General features: G+C 41.0%; 1 protein-coding gene across 3 annotated transcripts in view; it reads right to left on the bottom strand.

Annotated features, from left to right (window-relative positions):
- The window catches only part of LOC144696037 (AT-rich interactive domain-containing protein 1A-like), an 84232-nt gene extending 62693 nt beyond the window's left edge, over nucleotides 1-21539 (bottom strand). For 2 of the 3 annotated variants that reach the window (XM_078567236.1, XM_078567235.1), the window contains exons 1-3: nucleotides 21335-21539; nucleotides 12709-12822; nucleotides 11620-11733 (exon numbers count right to left, since the gene is read on the bottom strand). In XM_078567236.1, coding sequence (XP_078423362.1) covers nucleotides 11620-11733; nucleotides 12709-12822; nucleotides 21335-21529 — 423 coding nt within the window. In that variant the 5' untranslated portion in view covers nucleotides 21530-21539. The remainder of the gene's footprint in view (nucleotides 1-11619; nucleotides 11734-12708; nucleotides 12823-21334) is intronic. The other variant, XM_078567237.1, reaches the window with a different exon arrangement.
- Nucleotides 21540-23972: the final 2433 nt, after the last annotated feature.

Consider the following 23972-nt stretch of genomic DNA (forward strand, 5'->3'; position numbering starts at 1 on the left):
AGTTAAATCGCCCACCTATAGTTCGACAGTAGGCACCATGGTGAGGTACCAGACAGCTGCACTCCATGCAAGAATCAGCACGTCCACCAGGAAAGCAGTGGCTGGGTAGTTTAAAAAAACCACCAAAGCATTCAATTTCCACTGTTAATGACAGCCACCCGAGCAGACATTCTCTTCAGCATCTGCAGCAACTGATATTGTTATAAAACTGCAGCCAAACAGTCACAACATGTGTCACCCTGCACTGGTTCAATTTTTCAACTTGTAGATTCTACTTGATATCCATGCTCCTTCCAAGGCAGCAGTACATTCATTATACAGAAAGACCTCAGCCTGCTCAGTCAGAAATCAATTTCTCCCAGGACAATACGTGAAGCAATTAATGAAAGTGAAAACACCTCAAATAACTTCTGATTGTTTAATGATTTAACACCAATGTTCATCAGAATAATTACATGAATTTATTAATTTAAACTATACACACCAGTGTCAAGGATTTGGTAAACTTCAATTTATCACATCTCGCCAAAGCCAGTACAGCAATTGGCCAAAAAACAACATTTCTGAATTAAATGGCACATTTTTGAAAGCACCCCGATAACGTGGATTTCTGGGATTTTAGGAGAAAGTTTTTGTTTTAGGCTAAAAAAAAACCTTTGTTCCTTTGTGTGTTTAATCAATCACAACACATCAAACCAGGATTAACTGAAGAAATTAAAGTAATTCACATAACTTCTAATTGTTTAATGGTTTAACATCCAAACAAACACTGCAGGGCCATCCCTTGCAGTGTCAGACAAAGATCGGCCACTTTTCAGCCTTGACGAGATCATAATTGATAAGAAAATGGCACATTTGTTCAATTAATGATGTGCATCTATTTTCATAATGGAGGAAGAGGACAACATACCAACGGCACAAAGGAACCTAAAAATAAATCAGTAGGAGGAACTTAGTGGATTTTCTGCATGTTTTTTGAAACGGTTGAGAAAATAATGGTACTAAAGACAGATAAATGCCCAGATATGATAGCTATTTCAGTACCAGGGGTGGAAATGAAGGAAATTACAGATGCACTGGGCACAATTGTGAATTGAAGAGTGTCTATGGATACCGCCTGTATGGACTTCCATAAGGCATTTGGTAAGGTCCACGTAGAGATAAGGAAAGACCATGAAATTGGAGGTAACCTTGTGAAATTGATTGGGAGGTGGGAATCAGGCAGTATGGATAAAGGATTTATTCTGATTGGCAGGATGTGCAAAGTGGTAGTCCCCAGAGATCTCCACTGGGGCCTCAGATGAAGGAATAGCATATAGTATAGCCAAGTCTGCAGATGACACTAAGTTGGGAAACAATACAAGTTGTGTGGACGTTAGGAGAAAGTCAATAAGGTACAAAGAGACAGGTTAAGTGCGTGGGCAAAAATATGGCAGGTGGAGTTCGACATGGAGTCTTCCACTTTGCTTGCATGAGAGCTGTGGGGAAACAAAGGGATCTGGTTGGCGACATACAAAGATTAGTGACAGGTTCAAACTATAATCAAAGAGACTAATGGGCATTTATCTCAAAGATGCTGAAATACAAATGAGAGAAAGTTATGTTTCAGTTGTACAGAGACCTTCCGGAGATCTGGGCACCCCCACCCAAGGAAGGATATATTAGCCTTAGGTTCATCAGAATGGTACCAGGAGTAAAAGGGTTAAATTATAAGAGCAAGTTGGCTTGCATTCCTTATAGTTTAGATGGTCAAGGGGTGATTTAATCAAGGTATTTAAAATGATCCTAAATAATTAGATTAAGTAGACAGAAGGAAACAATCTTCTGTGGCAGTGAAATCCAGAACAAGAGGACATAATCTTAAAATTAGAGCTAACCATACAGGAGCAAAGGGCAATGAAAATCTGAAATGCTCTCCCCCAAAACACTGTGGAAGCAAATTTTGAAGCTGAGATCGATAGATTTTTGTTGAGAAAGGGATACGGAGCAACTATGGATAAATGGAGTTAAGGCATAGATCAGCCATGAATTAAATGAATGGCAGAACAGCCTCAAAGGCTGCATAGTCTACTTCTGTTCTTATGTTTTAAGAGCTTATTTTATCAGAGGGAGCCACCGTGGCTAAATAATGCAGAGTTGGGCTGTAGATACGGTCGGAATTCAAACAGGAAGCCACAAGTCCGAAAGTTTCAACGAGATCCTGACTCATTCTGTGCACATATTGACACCTCGAGACAGAGTGCAGATGGGCAGGCTCATGTGTTGCAGCTGGCATGTAGATAATGCAAGAGAAAAGGATGAAAATAGGTTCCATAGCGGACAGCACCTCACATTTAATTGTAGGCATCATCCTGTTTAATGCACTTTATTTGATGAAATGGGGTGCTAAGTACAATTTTAGGAGCGACAATTTCAAAATAGAGTAGAACAACTTTCATTTGTAGTTACTACTGCACGATTCATTTAAGAATGTAAAGTTCCTATTTCCTTCTGCCTCTCCACAAGCCAACAAGTTTATATTGCAATATAAAATGATCTGGAGATGAGTTACATAACCGATGTCTGATTAATCTGGTATGTGGCATAAATTGTCAAAAAACGGGGAAAGCAGTTATAGAGTAACGTAATGAAAATCAAGCTCTCCAATAAACAGTAACACAAACAAATCCTCTTTAAAACCGCCCTGCTGGGTAGATGTGAATAGAATGTTCACATGCTGCATACGTATCACAACCCAACTATTTTCCAGCTCAGAACTGCTTTTACTTAAAGCCTTCAACAAACTCTTAGGCAATCATTGCTAGTATCTATTTGTAGAGAGGGACACACCAGTTGTACTTGTAGTGAATAGGACAGCAACCATTTGCAAGGATGCAAAAGGTGGTTTATTCACTCAACTTAAAGAACTGCTTCAGATACACTTGAAACTACACAGAAACAGATGAAATAAATCAGCATCAACAGTATTTCCTAAAATGAAATTCTCCTGCCATCCACACCAATAGAGAAAATACCAACATTTTCAGTGGAGCTGTACGGCTGGGACAGGATTAGTTAAAAAAAAACTATTGCCCTTCCATCTCAACCATTGGTTACACCTGCAATGAACATTTACAATTAAATTTAAAATGAGAAGCAGAAATCAGTTCTCCACATCAGCTGCACATGTATCCTGAGCAGCAGTTGACAATAAACGCAACAATCTTCAACCAGAGCAACATGAAATCAGACAGGCTCGGTTCAGTGACAGAGCCAGTGCAACTTCTTTGATATTTTTCATGATTTTGAAATAGTTTAGAAAAATATAGGAGGTAACACAGGCTTTGTAAATATAACTACTGTGATTGCTTAAACCAGATCAACACCCACACAGCTTGAAAACAGTTGCTTCTACTTCAAAAGGAGTGGATCTGTATTTTAAAATTGCTGTTGCTAAATTTACACAACTAAAATGGCTGCTAACGGTGAATTACGCTTCTCATCCATGCAGACAAGTGAGAAGCAAACTAACTTGTTTGTAGGGCGAATTGCTCACACAAATATCCAATCCATAGCTTGAATTCTTCCAATAAAGGACAATAATATGTCAGTACAAGTTACACTTTTAATTTCCACTGATAGTTGCAGTTTGAGACTTGCAGACTATGGCAGTGCTCTCACTAACCCAAAACACTGACGTATTGTGCATCCTGCATTTTCAAAGCTGAATATGTTGATTTGTCTGAGCAAATTGCCACGGCAACAGTACTTATTGCACCAGTTGACAGTGGCACACGCCTTGCTGTTCACGGGAGGTCAAAGGTCAGCAGCAGAGTCAATTACTGCAAAAGGAGATCATTAACGCTGCAGGAAGCCCAAAAATATCCTTTAACACCTACTTCCTTCCTCACCACCAATCACTCCGAGACATGTTTGGCAATCTTGATCCCTCCCTCTCTCACTCGTACACAAGCCCATATCTCCAGTGTCCCCTGACTTGTGCATCTAACTATAGGTTTCTCTCCATTGGACTCACCAGCCCATGAATGGCCTGCTTTTCCCACATTGGTTTTTAAATCTAACCCAGGACATTTTATCAATTCCCTCCTGCTGTCCCAATACCTACATCTAAATCAAAATGACACCAGAGTAAAAGGTCATTTTTATTCAATGGAAATAGTTGAAGTTTTGACCCTTTGCTTATAATGAAACAGTTCAAAACAAACAGAAAAGAGTAGAAAATTTACAACAGGCAACTATTCGGATACAGGAGGGAAAATCAGCCCAAGATTTCATCTCATCACATACCTGGATTCTACAAAGGTCCTGGGGGCAGTAGAAATCAGCTTGAAACTTTACCATAGATGCAAGAATTCAATGAGAAACTGAACCATTTCAGCAGGTACTGTGAAAGATAGCCCCTCCAACAGATGATGGGTTTAGTTCAGCCAACTGAAACCTACACTTTCATTGATTAACATGTGAACTAGAGAAGCAATTTTTTTTTAAATTGTCACTGTTCACAAACAAGATAAAATCTGACCACACTTCCATAGCTCAGTGGATGAATGCATCACGTGGTGTAGTACTGAGCTAAAGAACAGCAGGTCACACCTTCAATGCTCAGGCTGTGCAGAATGGAAAAAGTTAGGATAGAATGAAGGCAGAAGTAGCCAGGGCCCCTTCTCGATTACTAAAGACAGTCCTAGCATGTATCTGGCTGAAAACAAAATCGAGTCTGCCCTCCATAATTAAACAGCCAACCAATACACAAAGAATGGCCATTTGGGTGAGGAACTACTGTGTGTCCATGGAGTTGTGTCTGGGCAAGAGACAGAATGGAAGAAAAATGTGGTGAGGGGGAACTCTTTGGCCACCATTAAGATGCTAAAGCTGCATTCTATTGTAGCGTGGTTCATGATTAACTTTCTCCTCTTCTATTCCAAAAATCACCAGCTTTCAATCTTTGAAGTTCAATCATAAAAACATCACTTGTCCCAAGATCTGAAGGGACCTCAAGGCACCGAACTTCAAAATCCCCAGCAAGAGCCTGGTGCCTCAATCGACTGCTATTGAATTATTGGTGCTAGAATATTATGGGACAGAACAGTTACAGTCCAACAGATAAAAGCAAAATACTGCAGATGCTGGAAATCTGAAACAAAAACAAAAATTGCTGGAGAAACTCAGCAGGTCTGACAGCATCTGTGGAGAGAAAGACAGAGTTAACGTTTCAAGTCTGTATAACTCTTCTAAGGGTTATACGGACTCGAAACGTTAACTCTGTCTTTCTCTCCACAGATGCTGTCAGACCTGCTGAGTTTCTCCAGCAATTTTTGTTTTATGGTCCAACAGATCACTGGTCCACAGACTTACTTACATACATGCAGAATTGTTAAAACAGCCTTTGATAAAACACAAGAAGCTTTGCAATTGGAAGATCCTCAATATCTTTTTGATAGAGAAGCAGCTTTCTGACAGAAGCAAATGTGACAGAAAAGTAATTTGCACTTCACAGATTAATGCACCGAAACTTTTTTCCAAGCAGTAGAACTGAGAAAATAAATACCAAACTCAGTGTAACAGGACACCAGGGCCCCAACAAAGCATAACACATATAAACAGGACGCAAGGGCCCCGACACAGCATATCGCATACAAACAGGAAGCAAGGCCCTGAAGGGAGTCACTAGAATAGTAACAGGAAGCAGGCCCCCAACACTGAATATCAATGCACAGGCAATTACAAGCAAGCACCCAGCTCAGAAGATAGAAGGTAGAGCAGTGTGAAACCACACAGTGTATATATAGGCCAACGACAAAGCAAAATTTGGTTAATTTGTCCTGTCTAGCCAGACAGAGGCTATGTCCATTGAAATATTCCCAGGACTGGGGAAATCCCTGCAAAAATCAGCCTCAGGTTCATGTCCATTTATTCAAGTATCTGCTAAAGAACAGCAGCACTCGCTGCCCTGCTGAGATACAAGAAATGTACAAACAAACCGGATATGCACAAGCAACTGACACATCATATGGTGAATTCAGCATTACCAATGTCACATTTCTCTGTGCAGCAGCCATTGCAGAGTAGCACCAGTAATTATAGGACACAAATCCTTAAAATAAAATCTACAAGTCAACATATTTACACACCAGGACCCTGCAGTACCGATGGTGAAAAATGTACGCCTCCAACATTTAGCAAAACATGTGAAAGTTCTCAGCTATAGTTATCTCACACCTACAATTTGCACATTCCAGCTAGTACTGTACCTGCAAATCACCAGTCAGCAAATAGTTTTCACCTCACCAGTCAAACATACCAAACCGTCTTTCCCATGGATAGACACTTTTCTTCACTTGCAAATTCAGCAACATTTACTGAAGCAAAGCTAGAAAACTAAATAGCTCAGCCCCTCCTCCAAAATATTAAAATTCAAGAATGGGTCATAGGATGGCAAGACAGAATAGAACTCTATGCACCAAGTGTCATGTTAGCTCAGCAAAGGCAGTAGCAGAAATCTCAAGAACTCCAAAATTAAGTGAATGAATTCCCCTTCAGCACAATTCAAACACAAACTCCAAATTCCCCTTCCATTTTGTGCTGTTACACCTGGAGACGACGGAATTAAATAGACCATCCACAAGCAGTACCAGAATCCATTTTCATTAGGAAGTTTGGCCTGTAATACAGGAAAAACCCTCTGCCTTTGTAATTATGGCAAAGCAGTAGATTTAAAAACGCAAACACTGTCAAGTGACGCTATTCTCCAAACGCATTGGGCTATTCAAATACCGAGTGTTTGAAAGCATCTGCTGAGTCATTTAAAATTGAGTAAAAAAGTCAGTACCGCTGACTCATTATCCCATTCCTAAAGCAAAAGGATAGTTTGGGAGTTAGAAGACATAGGTAATGTCAGCAGGATGTGGAGTGAAAATTCATGAAACAGTTTTAGTGAGACATGCCACTTTAGTCAGTTTCTTTGCATAACCAGTAACAAAATAGACAGCAACTGTACAGCAAATGTCTTCAAAAACGACAAATTGTACACCTGTGTCTGACAGCAACGAGCACTGATGAGGGCCAGTGGAAGATCGTTGAATTGTGATCCCGAGATTGCTGAGTGCAGAGAGCCAGCGGAGAATCGCTGCATCGAGCAACTCTCAAACTGGAAGCCTCCTAGGTTGATTGAGGGAGAGTGCTCCCACCTCACTCTGTTTCTGGTACGTTAAGAAAAGCATTTGGGCCCCAAAGAAGAATGCTACAATCACAGTCGCAGATACAAACCCCCTCATATAAAGAACATGACAATTGTGGGGTATGGGCTAGAAGCTCAGATCATGGTCAAATAGGAGGCTGGGTGAGGAGAACTGGCACAATGCTATGTTCCCTCTGAGGAAACACAGCATAATACCAGTTCTCTTCGTTCATTATGAAAAAGTGCTGCAGGACTCGCATCTGCCATACAGTGGTGTATTCAGGGCTGCAACCAGGGGAAGGCAAATCTCTGCAAATACACTCCTCGGCAAAGCCTTCTGGCCTATCAATTTAAATAAAATCTGAGTTTTGTTCTGATTAAGTTTTAATTAAAAAGACCTCGCCCACAGTTCCTCCTGTGCTTTCAACTTTGACACTGTTGACTACACTATCCTCCTTCCACCTCTCTTCCGTTGTCTAATTGGGCAGGGCTACTACTGGCTCCATTCCTATCTAGCCAGTCACAGTCAAAGAACCTTCTGCAATGGCTTTTCTTCCTGCTTTTACAATGTTCCCTTTAGAGCCCACCTATGAATCAATCCCTCCTATTTTACATCTACACACTTCCCTCATTCAACATCACCTAAAAACACGTCAGGTTCCACATTTACTTATTAATTTATTCATCCACTGAATTTAGACATTGTTGGCAAGGCCAGCATTTATTGTCCATCTATATCTCTCCCCTCTATCATTGATGCTCTCACCACCTGCCGCAAGTCCAGTATTGGAGTCATGTCTTCCAGCACTCCACCTCAGTCAGTAGTGGTGCGACCCAGCCACTTTTCGCTGAACAATGAAGTACCACTATCGTGCCAATGGGACAGGAGATACCAGGGATGGGTGATGGAGGAGTCTGCAATGTTGACAAATAGGCAAAACTCAGAGTATGCCTATGTCAAGTTACTGCTCCACTAGTCTGTGAGATAGCTATTCCAACTTTGGCATTAGCCCTCAGACATTAGTGAGGACAACTTTGCATGGTGCATTTCCATCCATTGTTTTATCTCTACCTTTTAGCCTATTTCGATCCCTTCCCTTCACCCCACCCCACCCCCACTAGAGCTATCTGTACCTTGCTTGTCCTGCTTTCTACCCTTAATTAGCACATTCCTTAGATAATATCACCACCTTCAACACCTCTTTGTCCTTTTGTCTATGACATCTTTTGGCTATCTCCACCTATCACTGGCCCTCTATCCAGCTCTACCACCCACCCCTTAAACCAGCTTATATTTCACCTCTTTTCTATTTTTACTTAGTTCTGTTGAAGAGTCATACAGACTCGAAAAGTTAACTGTGTTCCTCTCCGCAGATGCTGCCAGGCCTGATGAGTTTTTCCAGGTATTTTTATTTTTGTTTTGCATGGTGTATCTTTTTTGTGCCTGAATCCAATGCCTAGGTCAATGCAACGTGGTCATCCAGTTTCATTCTTATTGTACCTTCTGCAGTGGTTTAATACAACAATGGTTTGCAAGGCCATTCCAGAGATCTCTGCCTAAGGTGTTAAGCTAATATTATCAAAAATGCTCAAATCTGGTTTGGTTGGTGTTCCATCAGGCCATTTCAGCAAGATTTGTTCACCAGAGTCATAAAGGACAGTTAGGAGTCACTTTGCTGCAGGTATGGAGTCACATATAGGACAGACATGGCAAGAACAGCATAATCTTTGGTCTCCATCGTGAACTCCGTCCCATTGTCACCAATTCCATCCCTCTGCCTAGACACTGTCTGAGGCTGAAGTGGAGCATTTCACAATCTCAGCCTCCTATATGACCATGATCTAAGCTTCTAACCTCACATCCTCTCCATCACCAAAACTGCCAACATTTTGATGCCTAGGAGTTATTTCCAGTGTTTTGGCCAAAATCCATCCCTCAATCAACATCAAAACAAGATTAGCTGGTCATTATCACATTGTTGATTGCGGAAGCTTGCCGTGGGCATATTGGCTGCCATTCTTCCTTCATTACAACAGTGACTATGCTCCAAGTGTAATTCATTGGACGTAAAGCACTTTGAGATGTCCGGTGGTCATTTAAAGTGCTATATAAATGTAAGTCTTTTTTTTAAAACTTCCACCTTCATAACATTATCCATCAAACCCTCCACATCTCAGTTTATCTGCAACAGATCCCTCATCCAAGTTTTTGCATTCTCCAATCTTGACTGTTCCAGCAATCTCTTGGCTGGCTTCCATCTTCTATCCTCCATAAATGTGATCTCATCCAAAATTCTGCTGCCCATACCTTAGTTCGTACAAAGTCCGTTCATCCATTACCGTGCTCAATGATCTACACGGACTCCCAGTCCAAAATGTTTTGCTTTAAAAATTTTAATGCTCGTGTAAAATTCCTCTGTGACTTTGCCCTTCCTCACCTCTAATCACCACAACACTCTGAGAAGCCTGCATTCCTCCTGTTCTGGCCTCTTTCCCCGCTTCCTTTGCCCCACTGGTAGCTGTGTCTTTCGCTGCCTAGGCTCTAAGTTCTGGAATTCCCTCCCTAAACTGCTCATTGTCTCCACTTCTCCCTTCTCCTTTATGATGCTCCTTAAAACCCACATTGTCAGCCAAGGTTTTAATCACCTGTCCTGGTTTCTCCTCCTTTGGCTTAGTGTCAATTTTTGCCTGATTACACAAAGCAGCTTAGGACATTTTACCACATTAGAGGCACAACATAAGTGCAAGTTCATTTTGTTCAATCAAAGAATTTTACACAGGAGGCAATGTAGTATTTGGCACCTGTGCCTTCTATGAAAAAGGTCTCCACTCATTCCACTACCCTTTCCCGAGATCTGGTAGAAATAGTTTCTTCTTATTTATCTCAACAAAACCCCTCAAAATTGTGATCCAGATCTCCTCTCAGTCATTTGTTCTAATAGATAGAACACCACAATTAATTTCCTCACTCATTGTAACTATCGGCTCTTACCCCAGGTATAATCTTAAATTTCTGCTCTACGATCCTCACTCCTCACATCCTAAAGTTGAGCACCCAAGTCTCAATACAATGTTGCAACTAAGGCCTAACCAACAGTTTGAACAAGATTAGCATTATCCATAATTTTGTAATCTTGCCCCTTAATGGAACTTAACATCCTTTTTTTTTTTAAAAAGCAGCTTTATGAAGTGGTCCTCCCGCTTTTAAAGATCTGAGCATCTGAACTGCAAATCCCTCTGCTCTTTCACTCTTCAAAGTTTTATCATTTTACCATATTTGATCCTACAGAACTCTGATAACGTCATAACCCCAAGTCTCATGCAATGAAACACTGAACTAAATAATAACCATTAAATTCAAACTGTACACACAATAATCACATCTCATATGTTACAGCAGTCATACTGTGAGGGACACACCAAGCAGGTATCATGGTTTCACCTTCTTCAAAAACAGAATTGAAAGATCAGAGCCCATTCAGAGTGCTGTCAGCCAAGAAAACACATTTTCTTTAGAAATTACAAGAAAATTCGTCATGATGAAATGTTGTATTCCCATCAGTTAAAAGTCTTGGGGTACAGATTCTGTGCAGTCTCCTGCCAAGTCTGGTGGAAAACCAGCCAAACCCTCAAAATTGGCAGAATTGGCTATTTGTCTCATTCCTAAGGGTTCTGCTCATTACCATGCTATGACAGGGGATCAATGGAGTATTCATCAATGTAAAACTGCCAACTTCAATCATTATAAAGTCCTACAGCCACATTTAGAATGGCCAAAGTAAACTTATCGCATTGTAATTATACCTTTCAGCCAGTGGAAAGGCTGCAGAATCAACATTAGCAGGGTGACTATAAGTACAGCATGACCAGTTTCCATAGACATTTTCCATTATAAACGCGACCAGAGAAAATATAACAAAAGGGTAAAATATATGACTTTGAAATGGGAACCAAATCCTGTCTGTGCGTTCCAGTCCAACTATCTTTACCCTCTAACTCCACTTCACCTGAAACCTACATTGAGTCTTGGCTATAATAAAAGGCAAAATACTGCAGATGCTGGAAATCTGAAACGAAAACAAGAAACAAAAAATCTGAACGAAAACAAAAAATGCTGCAAAAACTCAGCAGGTCTGACAGCATCTGCGGAGAGAGAGACAGAGATAACATCGAGTCCGTATGACTCTTTTTCAGATCTGAGCTTCGAGTCTTGGCTCCGTCTTATCCCAAACGATGCACCAATCCTCAACAGTAATTTTTGAGATAGAAAGAGGAAAGAAACTAATAAGAGAAAGACCAATCTCGTTTATTGCAGCAGTGCCTCCACTTCCCCATCCCTCATAAAAACAGCTCGAATACTTATTCTAGCACTGATCTATTAAATCATCGGCACCTACCAGATGTCCAAGCAGGTGTGAAGCAGCAACTGCATGGGCACTCACCGGCAGGCTAGACGGACGTCCCTGCTGCATGAGGGTCAGCTCCTCCTGGTTCGGTTTGTTGGAAGTCAACCCCTGCGGAGCCTGAGTGGCAAATGCTTCCTGAGACAAATCCTGCTACAAAGTAAATGGAAAAAAACTAGCATTCATAAGCATTCTGGGATTGTACAAGGAATCAGAATTGACTGCTAATGGTCAGAACTGGTCCAATTTGATCCTCTTAACAAGTCAGTTAACTGCATCACTTTCAGGGGTAAGGGGCAGTTTGCAAGGGGGGGGGGGCTGTGCCTACGGGTCAAGGAGCAGAAATCTTCACTGATTTCTTCATTAACCGCTATTTTCATTGCTAGTAACAAAACTATTGCTGTGCATGCAAATGAAAGCTGGTTGTGAACTTCAGTTGTGTGGTTTTGAGTAACAGTGGAGCTGTTATAATTGACCTCTATAAGTGATAGAAAGCCAGGACTCTCGATATGGACACCTATCTCAAAAGCACACATGTATGAACACCAGGAGCAGGCAGGAACTGTTTCACCTGGGACCTCTCAACAAACAACAGTCAACACTGCTCCAACGAGAACTGAAAGAATCCCATTAATTGTGGAATTGTATCCCATCAACCTATTCAACAATTCAAACTTTTGCAGTACTGATTGCGTAAAGATACAGATGAACATATCTTGTGCTACCCAAAACATGGTCCTTAATTGCTTGTTGCTCCCACTCAGCGTATTCCAACAGGTAGCTACTTATTAGAACTGGGGTTGCAGGGATTTGATCAGACACCAGTCATTTAAAGTCCCTTACAACTCAACCAATTTCAAAACTAATAACAAAAAAACAAGTCCAGTGCACTGATGTAGTAACTGTGGAAGAACATGTCACCAAGCTACAAGTCAATCCAAACAGCTGCAAATTAAATTTAAAAATGCAGGAAATGCAATTTCCAGCCCAAGTTAGTGTCCATCTCCTGCACATCACAGTTCAGCAGCAAAGGAGCGAATGGGGGCTGAAAGCAACACAATAACAATATTTGCTGAAAAATGGGGCGATGGGAAAGCATTTTTCTTTAAAGCCAAGTATAAAACATACCTGCTGTCCTGGGAACCGTTGCTGTTGAGGGTAGGAAGGCTGCTGCTGGTTGTAATATGGTGTCTGGCCCTGCTGACAGTAACTGGCTGCACCCTGCTGGTTGTATGGAGGCATCTGCGCAGAGGGAAAGAGCACACATTTAAAAATGTGATCTCCAAAATACATCAAATATTCCTCAAGTTCACTTGCAGGAAGGAAATGGAAACAACAAAATGCAAAGTGTGGTCCAAATATTTACTGAAGAAAAATCTAACTGGATTTGACTCAAGCGGCAGAAAGGCAACACGTTATTCCAATCCTGTTATTGGCTGAACAGCACTGGAAACATTTTCCTTCAGAGTTACAGGCATCATGTGGCAAAGCACTGCTCCCAGCTGGGCACAGAGGAGTGTCACTGGAAAGTATGCAGCTGCAAGCAGCATGTAGTGTTGGGAACATGTAGTGGAGCCGATCAGGATTCACTTTCCATGCCGGAAGCTGCTCAATGCACATCCAATGTTACAAAGCACCACTCATTAGGCACAACAGGGCACTCGTGACTTTGAATAAAGAAATGCTAATTTTAGGATATTGTAGATTTTTTGTTGCAAAATCAGTTTCTGGAAACTGGAACAATCAGACAGATAGCAGACCTAGAGTCTCTTGTGGTTATACTTGTCATTCGCCATCTATTTTTCCCCATTCAGCTGTTGATGTGGCGTTTACTCAGGAACTTTTCACATAGACTTTCCATTTCCAGAATTTGTACTAATAACCTCTATAGCTCACATCCATAGCATGACTTTAAGACAGTTAACACCTCAGTGCCTCAAAGCAAAACAGGTGCAAAGACAACAGCAGGAAGTCTGAGTGCACCCAGCTGGGGGTGGGGGGGAGAGCGCGAGTGAGAATAAATCAATAAAAAAAAGTGATGACACAGACAGCAAGTAGCTGAGTGGTTGGTGAGTATTAAGGTATTTTCTTTCTAAACTTAGACAGTGGTATAAACTAGGGCCTGGAAACTCTGTACATTACTGTATTAAATTTATAGCTTAACTAGTTAAAATAATTAATAAATATACCGATTAATAAAGACTTTCAGCTAAAAAAAAAGGCTAGTCTAAAATGCTACAGAGGAAGCCGAGTGCCTGGGCTGCAGAATGTTGGAGTTGCGGAAGGCGATGCTGTCCTGAGCAAACACATCTGCAGGAGATGTCTGTCTCGAATCTCTTCAGCCCAATCATCGAGCTGGAGCACAAGTTGGAGAGACATAAAAGAGGGGGAGGAACAGCCAGACAATTTTATCCAGAATATAGTCACACCTCAGCGGAAAACACAAGTTCAGAAAGGGAGGATGTGACTGATAGGGAGTCAGGTAGCAGGAATTTAGGAGCAGTCGAGAAGGATGTCCCGTAGACACTAGTCCTGTTCAATTGGTCCGATGTACTCACTACCTGTCAAGGTCAAAGAGAAAGACTGGAGGGAGGGCAGCCACAATGCAGGCCAAGGCACTACGGCTCAGAAGGCTGTCCAGGGGTGCAAGAGCCGACCAGAAACATGGTCGTAATAGGGGACTCTATAATTAATGGGGCAGATAGTGTCCTCAGCAGCCATGAACAAGAAACTTGAAGGGTGTATTGCCTATCCAGTGCCAGGGTAAGGGATATCTCACGGCAGCTGAGGAGGGTCTCAGGGAAGGAGGGGATAAGTTCAGTTGTCATGGTCCATTTTGGAAGGGAGCAGTGCCTGCTGAAAGAGTATCAAGAATTAGGCTCGAAATTAAAAAGCAGGGTCTCGAGTACGACAATCTATGGATTATTGCCCAAGTCACTTGCAAATTGGCACAGTAGCAGACAGATCAGGAGAATTAAAACACGGCTAAAGAGCTGGTGTGGAAAAGAGGAGTTCCTTTTCATGGGACACTGGCATCAACTCTGGGATAGGACCAGTGTCCTAGCGGAAAGGGTGGCAGCCTAAATGTAATCAAAAAAGGGCAGGAGAACTTAGGAAATAATAAAGTGAGAGGACACTGATGGCAAAAGATTAAATAGTGTTACAGAATAGGAGTCTAAGAGGAAATCCTATTAAAAATGAATTAAAATGTTTGTAGAGCAATGCACAGTGTCCGTAATAAAACAGGGGAACTGGAGGCAATCTTGTGTTGGGAGGAACCAGACATAGGGATTACAGAAACACGGCTACTGAAAAATCAGAACTGGGAATTAAACACTGCAAGGTATAACATCTTTAGAAGAGATGGGAAAGGGGAAGTAGAGTAGGTGTACTTATTAGGGATAACAATCAAAGTAGAAAAAAAGGATGCAGATATAGGTAAGACAAAGTAGATTCCATATGGATGGAGATAAAATATTATAAAGGATCTATCACACTAAAAGATGTAAACGTGGAAGGGAGGCAGAGGAAGAAATATGCAGACAAATTAGGGAATTGAATAAACTACATGGAATTATGGGGGATTTCAACTACCCTGATATTAATTGGACAGAAGAGATAGGCAAAGGGGATAATGGAATGGAGTTCCTACAATGTGTATAGGATTCCTTTCTAACCCAATATGTAAAAAGTCCAACAAGGGAAGATTCATTATTGAACCTAGTAATGGGGAATGAACCAGACCAGACAGAAGTAAAAAGTAGGGGAATATCTAAGCAATAGTGGTCATAATATAACATACACTTTAGGATGATAGGAGGACATAAGTATGATGAAAGCCAACCTAATAGATTGGAGAAAAGCTGGTTTTAAGGGGTTGAGAATGGAAAATAAAATGGGCAGCTATATTGGCAAACAATGATGTAGAACAATGGGAAACATTATATCCATGTTCAGAGTGCAGAAAAAATATATTCCACTTAAAGGAAAGAGCAAACTAAACACTAGTAGGGTTCCACAGACGAATAAAGACATGGGAACAACTGAGGGTTAGGAAAAAGGCATACATTAAGTACACAAACAGATGTGCAAAGAAAGAGAGAATGCAAAGATATTAGGAAAGAAGTAAAAAAAAACAATTAGGAGGGCAAAGAGGAACTATGAAATTAAGGTATCAAGGAACACAAAATAGTAAAATAAATTACAGGCACATCAATAAAAAAGGCTGTGATGGGAATAGGGTCATTAGTGGATAGACAGGATAATACCACAGGATAATACCACAACTAATGATAGAGATGTGGCAGAAAATATTAACTAATTATTTTGCTTCAATATTACCAGAGAGAAATAAAGGTAGGCATTTCATTAAATGATGAGATGAGCAATAGATGACTTTAGTATAAAAAAAAGGAAATGTATCGAATAAACTAAAACTCAAGAGGATAAGGTCCCTGGTCGGGATGAATTAAATCCACGTAATTTAACAGAACCTAGGAAGAGACAGCAGAGGCATTTCTACTAATATTTAATAATTTGTTACAAAAAGGTGTAGTGCCAGAGGACTGGCGGACAGCTAACTTAATTCCTATATTAAGAAGAGGGACAGAACATGTCCAGGGAATTATGGACTAGTCAGCTTAACATCGGTATTAGAAAAAATAATGGAATCCCTACTAAAGGAGAGAACAGAAGAACATCTAGAACAGAGAAATGTAACAATGAATAGTCAAGCGTGGATTTCAAAAGGGAAAATTTTGCTTGACCGATCTTATTGAATTTTTTGAGGAGGTAACAGGGGGAGTACACAATGGTAATGCAGTAGATGCATTCATCTGGATTTTCAAAAGGCCTTTCATAAAGTGCCCATAATAGACTAATAAGAACAGAGCATGTGGAATCAGGGGCAAGTGGCAGAATGGATCACTAGCTGGCTTCAAGACAGGAAATAAGAGAGCGGGAGTAAAGGGTCGTTATTCAGGAGGTGGAAAGTAGAGTTCCAAAAGAATCATTGCGGGGCCATTAGCAATTTACATTAACAATTCGGACTTTGGAACCACAAGCACAATTTCTAAATTTGTAGATGAACAAATTTGGGAGGGGGGGAACAATATGAGGAGCACTGGAACAAATTATAGGAGGACATTAAAAAACTGCAGAATGGGAAAATTGGCAAATAAAATTCAACAGGGATAAATGTGAGGTAGCACAGTATGGTGAGGAAGAATAGGGAGGTTACTTATTACTTGGAAGGTGCAAGTCTAGCTGAATAGAGGAAGAAAGAAACCTCGAAGTACAAATACACCAATCACTAGAAGTTGTGCCACAGGTTAGCAAGGCCATTGTAAGGAATATATCTTTTTATTTCTGTTGGACTGTTGTAAAGAACATATCTTTTTATTTTCTATTGGATTGTGGATTAGAATTACAATGGCTGCAGGTTGAAAGACATGTCCACTGGAACAGGATGAGAGAGATATACAATGCTGCAGTCCTGGAACAGTGTGCCATGAAAGACAGGGTGGTGCCAGAAAGGGTTCCTGGACCAAGGGAGCTGCCTGACAACAGCATTTTAATTGGCTCCTGACCAGGTGGCTAGGTTTTGTGAGAGAGGCAGTGCAGCTAAATAGCTCCTAGCCTGCAAGGAACAAAACCTAAAACCTCTTTCTCCTGCGTGTGGAATATTCCAGTAATTCCACAAAACAGAACGCCCCTGGTCTATAAAGAGAAAACATCTAATTTTTTTTTCTCCTCATATCTCTATAACCTGATCTCTCCCTGAAAACCCCTATCAAGAGGCAAAGGGAAAAATCACTGTTAGAAACAAAGAAAAGCAAGTTCTCAACCAGTGAATTAAATACTGAAAATACTGGAAGACCACCTCGTGTCATTAAAAAGGACTGAAAGGAATTTAGAAGAAACTTCCTCACCCAATGAGTTATGAGAATTTGGAACTTCTACCACAGGGAGTGGTAGAAGCAAACAGTATAGATACACTGAAGAGAAAATTAGACAAGCATGATGGAGAAGGAAATAGATGTTTACGATGGCCGATTTAGATGAGGAAAGATGGGAGGAGGCTCGAGTGAAGCATAACACTGGCATGGGTTGGCTAGATCAAATGGCTTGTTTCTGTGCCATATATCCCGTGTAATCCTATGTAAAACGAATAGTAAAATATATGTTTTGAGGAGGCCTTTAAACTGGAGAGAGAATTACCAAGACAATGGGTCCAAGACAATGGGTCAAGAAGCCAACTCTGTAAAGTGTAACAGTTAACATTTTCTGAAAGGATATCTGAAGCAAGTTGAACAAAGCTGGACCCTAAATGGGGCACACTTGCAGTTTCTGAGCACCACAGAGACAATTGGTTGTCGGTATAGTTGTCAATGCTGGATATAAACCTGATGTTCTTCCACTAGTGAGTACAGCTTCAGTCTGCCACAAATGTTTTACATACACATTCAGTCTCAACAGGTTGATCACATGGGTGGTTCAGGATTGAATGTTAGGACATCAAGTCCGAAAATTTTTAATGCAACCATAGAAATTTACAGTACAGCAAGAGGCCATCATGACTGCACGGATTTGCTTTTCGTGCAAACCAAAACTAATCCCAGAATCCTGCACTCTCCCTCCAGAGCCCTGTGTCTCCCTCTGCATCAAGTATTTATCCAATTTTCCTATAAAAGATGGAATGGGTCTCTGCCTCAAATACTCCCTGTGGCAAGGCACTTCACACTCCCAACAACCCTTTCGTAAATAACTTTCTCCTAATCGCTTATCTCAAGTTCGGTGATGGTCACTGACACTCCAACTAGAATCTTTCCCTATTCATCTCATTAAAGCCTCTATTAAATTTCTTCTGTATCTCAAATCTTCCTTCCTAACAATCATTTCCCAACTGTGAAATCATCCTGGTGAATCTACACTGTTTACTAACAATTGCTTTCTACAAATGTATCCTTTTACGCACACTCAACACCTCTATTTAGAAATCCCAGAACATTGCTCACCTTTTATGGCTTTAACAACCTGCTTTTGAGGAATTATGCACTGGAAACTCGAGGTCTTTCTATTCAGCCACGCCCTACAATGTACCCATTAAGTGCTTGTGGTGGGAATTGAAGATGATGGCTTTAGTCTTCCCAATGTTTAACTAAAGGAAATTGAAGTCCATCCAATGCCAGATAACAGGCAAGCAGCCTCACAACACAGAGGTATTGGAAGATCAATGGAGATCGGCATGGCTTTAGCACAAGACAAAAGAGATGCAGCTCAATCTAGTCCTAGGAAATGAAATGGGGAAGCTAGGTATTGGAGGACAGGGGGAACATCTCGGAATCAGCAATGAAAACATAAGTTCAGAGAACACTGAGAAAAGGGAACAAGAGATTAAGGGAAAATGGAAATCTCATTAAACAACAAAATTAACATTTCATGTCAATGACCTATCACCACCTAATGATCTTGAAGATAGATCATTTATCGGAAATGTTAACTTTGTCTCTCTTTCCACAGATACTGCCTAAGTTGCTGAGTTTTTCCAACATTTTCTGCTCTTATTTCAGATTTCTAGCATTTGCAGTATTTTGTTTTTGTATTAAACTTCCTACTAGAAAACAGTGCTGGCAGCAGAATCCAGTCAGTTTTTAAAGTTGGTAAATATTTGAAATATAAAAATTTAGAAAGCTTTAGGGAAGGTAGTTATGTAGAGTAATAAGAACATTAAAAAACCAAACAAAAAGTACTGTGATTCATTTCTAGAGGGATAGAATTGAAAAGCAGAGAGGTTATGTTCAACCTGCTTAGAACTTTGGTTAGACCACACTGAGTACTGTGAACAGTTCTGGCTTTCATAGTACAGAAAGGATACATAGGCACTGGAGAAGAATCAAGAAAGGTTTACTAGAATGATACTAGAACAGAGGATATATAGTCATCAGGAAAGATTGAACAGGCTGGAGCTCTTCTCTTTAGAAAAGAGAAGACTGTGGCCTGATAGAGGTGTTTAATATAAATTAAAGGGTTTGATAGGGTAGACTTAGACAAGATGTTTCTACCTGCAGGTGAGACAAGAACTAAGGATCATAAATATAATCCAGCCACTAATAAATCCAATAGGGGACTCAGGAGATACTTCCTTACCCACAGAGGGGTTAGAATGTGGAACTTGTTACCGTAAGGAGTAGCTGAAGCCACTATCATAGATGAATTTAAAGAAACGAAAGATAAGCACGAGGGCCAAAAGGATAGAAGGTTATGGTAATAGCATTAGATTAAGAAGGCTGGGAGTAGGCTACGTGGAGCATAAACATGAGCTTGGACCTTGGACCAAAAAGCCATTTCTGTGCTGTAAATATTTTGTGAAATGCTCAAGTCTGAATGGAGAGTTCTTTGAGGCGTGGCACAGGGATGGTATTTTATAAGGCTTCCCTGTGCTATATAATTCAGGTTCTATGATCTTCGGTCTAGGCTTATGAGTGCAGAATGGCCACCTGTGCAAGTCATTTTCAGAAAATCCTCCGGAGGCAGAAACCAATTAATTATTTGACATAGTCTCAACCAGCTTTGAACCAATCTTTCAAAGATTAACACTAGCATACCTGTTCACCAGCACCAACCACCTATCACATTTTCTACTTATACCCTATACAGTCATGCAGGGCATACTATAGGTAGAGAAAGGCTGGTGCATAAACTTTATCATATCAGCTTTTGAATGTGGATTTTGTCAGAGCGATGCAAACAAAACTTTTATTTTAAGATGGTCAACAGCAATGACTGATTTTATGGCCCTGGTTTCCAGGTCACTGCCCAGACGCTGTAACTAAGAAACTGCAGGCTATTCATTGATCTTTAATCTGATGATTGATTTCTTGCTTGAACACTTTCAATTTTGGAACTTTTTCTGTCTCCCATTCTTTTACCTACTTGCTTACAAATACAATGCTGATAATGTTTTATCAGTGCTTTTGAAATGATTCAGAGTCAAAGCAAGCTTCCAAAGCACATCCTAATCCCAGCCAGGCCAGAAAAACGCGCCACCAGAAAAGAATAAAGCGCCAAATATCAGCAATAGCAGCTTGAGAAGTGGACAAGCTGGGATGTTCCAGATGACCACAGGGACAGGGAAGGAGACAGAGAGAGAGATTGGAGAGAGAGAGATTGGAGAGAGAGAGAGAGAGAGATTGGAGAGAGAGATTGGAGAGAGAGAGATTGGAGAGAGAGAGAGATTGGAGAGAGGGGAAGAGAGATTGGAGAGAGGGGGAGAGAGAGATTGGAGAGAGGGGGAGAGAGATTGGAGAGAGGGGGAGAGAGATTGGAGAGAGGGGGAGACAGAGATTGGAGAGAGGGGAAGAGAAAGATTAGAGAGGGGAGAGAGAAAGATTGGAGAGAGGAGGAGAGAGAGATTGTAGAGGGGGAGGAGAGAGGGGGGAAGAGAGATTGGAGAGGGGGAGGGAGAGACTGGAGAGAATTTTCTTAGAGATGAGTACAGAACAGGTGTTAAGGACATAGCTGAATGAAAAGGTCATGACCAATTGGGATTTACTATAGGAGTTAGAGATACATGGCCTCACACAACTGCTACAGGTACACTGAGAACATCCAGGTTATAGAAAAATAAGCCGCCATTATAAATATTACAAATACTGCAAATACAGCAACACAATTTAAACAAAGCTCGGTTTGACAAGTTCAGCAAGAATGATGGAGATAAACACAGTTGATCAGCTCTGCAGTAATTTCTCACCTGTTGTGGGTACTGCAGCCCGCCTCCCATGGTGCCTTGGGCCCGGCCCTGCACACCCACGGGATAGCGCTGAGGCGCTGGAGGTCCATACGGTTGTCCTGGGTAAGGTCCGCTCTGTTGCGGTGGTGCCTGCTGTGCATATGGATTATTGCTGCCGCCATACAGCTGAGGTCTCTTCATCCCCATCTGGTCCATAGGGCTAGTTGGCTGACAAAGGAAATTGACCAGTGATTAGTTACTGATGAAAATATAATTCCACCAGCCAATTCTAACAGATGAAGTTGTCTGCACAATTCGGGCAGATGCACTAGTTTTCCAAAGTACTGTATACAGATAAAGGAGAGAGAAACAAGTCAATATATTTGCAAGCCTGGAAATAAATTGAATCACAAATCAGACCTTTTTCCCTCTGTTGAATGTGATACATATTATCAGCAAGGGTGTATATTAAAATTACAAGGGTAGTCAGTAAATCAAATAGGTGTTCCATGTATTCACTCACTCTTAAAGCAGTTACTTCTTAAAATACTCAGACATTCATTACTGCTATTAGGCCTGTCTTATCGAAATTATGCTCAAAGTGACCATCGCATGTCAAGCCAGCACTCTATAACATCAGTCACTGTATTATTAAGGAAGCAGTGACATTCTCTGAGCTCAAATCTCTAATAAGAATACAACACAAGAACAAAAGGAGAGTGATTGATGTTAATACAGAGAATGCAGGGATAGACTGAATTGTTGCATAACGCGCAATTCTTATCAAGTATTGCATACATCACAAAAGTACAGGATCAGTCCCCAGTCTGCTGCAAGTCACAACTAAGCAGGACTCGAACCATGAACTGGTGACGCAGCACAACCATCATCAGCCCATGTTACTGGAACATCTTAAGCAGGAGCTGTTACAAAAGATCAGATGCCAGAAAGATCATGAAGATAGCCACTGCAGAAAGAGCAAAGCTGCCACTAACATAAATGTTTAGCACCCAATCCAATGACTGAAAAGTCCACAATTAGGAAGTCAATCAAGGAAGTATTCTACAAAAGTCGATCTTGATTAAACAATAAATCAAAATGTGCAAGTTCATGGAAGTTACTGCCACCTGTGACAGACTTCTAACAGTCTCCACGACACTCCCAATCCTTGCAACACTGCATTCCTGTCGCACACAAATGTACAGGCAGAATTTCTCAAAACAGTTGTTGGTTCTCAAGGTATTAGTGGCTGGATTACTACTTGCTGACCAGTGTGGACACAATAGCCTGAATGGCCTCCTTCCATGCTGTAAACTTCTTTGATTCTATGAAATATAGTTGAAGTACTGCAACACTTGGTTTTAGTACAATAGAACAGCCCCACAAACCAAGAGGTAAGCAGTATTCACCCTAGGCAGGGGGCAGATGTTCCTCTGTATGGCTATCCCACCCTGTGTCATATATTATCCAGAAGAAGCCAACATACCACCCAACATCAGGGGCTTGATGACAGCCATCCCTCAACAGCTGTGCTGTGTAATTTCCAAGTCAGATATTACAATTTTTGACAACCCCCTGAGAGATATTCTCTCCTCATAAGACATCTTTAAGGCACCCCACCAAAGGGGGCAGCATTGCTGCTATTAGCTCCTAGTTAAACAGATCACCTATTGGTTTACTGGTTTAAAAAAAGAATCAAAGCAACACATGAGTATAATTCCTCTGCCACTGACCTCAGTGCCATTTTCCCATTCAGTTAACAAGGAAACAGCTATAGAACTTTTATTCTGATCAAGAAGAAAAATTTATAATTCTTCCTAAGAGGAGAAATTGTCACTAAAAACACTAGTATAGCATTTTGCCATCTCCCAAATATTTTATTAGAAAATGATCTACTCACATAAACAACATTTACATATACATCTAGTGCAGCGATTACAGATCTTAAACCCAGACTTTTAATGCAGTGAGGGGAGAATAGCAACTTTCGACAGGGTGGCAATGTTACACTGCTGGCTGCCATTTTGTGAACTACTGTGGACATTTTGTGGAGTGCACTAATGCAGCCACTGCACACTTACCATAACTGCAGCTATTCAGACTGTAACATTCCAGCTTCTGAACAGAAACAACTGTTATATGGTGGTCTTTACATAAAAACATCCTATGATGATACAAACAAGCAATCATTTTAAGCTTACTGGGCAATGCAAAAACTAGGAGTGACATTACTGGGAACAACTGCTCACTGATTCTCTCTCAGTTCTTACGTGAAAAGTTCAGGAATTGCACAAGTCAAATTTGTGAACAACTAAAATACACCCAATTATATCTGTGGAAAGCCAAAGTCATCGGGCTGATAAGTGGGAGTAACATTTGTGTAACATTGTAATTACCAGGAAACTACCATCTCCAAAACAAAAACACTGAACCATTGTCCCCTTTCAATAGCATCCCCATCACTAGTCCCCCACCATCAACAATCTGTGTCTGTGGTCACCACTGACCAGAAGTTGGACTGAGCAAGCCACAACTACCTGGCTACCAAAGCAAAGCGGAAGCTGAGTAATCTGCAGCAAGTACTCATCTCCCCTCATACCATCTCCAAGCTTATCTTGTACAAGACCCACTTAGTGTTTCTTCGACCCCATTTTCTCCA

Source organism: Cetorhinus maximus, chromosome 21 (genome assembly GCF_964194155.1).
Source record: "Cetorhinus maximus chromosome 21, sCetMax3.hap1.1, whole genome shotgun sequence".
Lineage (NCBI taxonomy): Eukaryota > Metazoa > Chordata > Chondrichthyes > Lamniformes > Cetorhinidae > Cetorhinus > Cetorhinus maximus.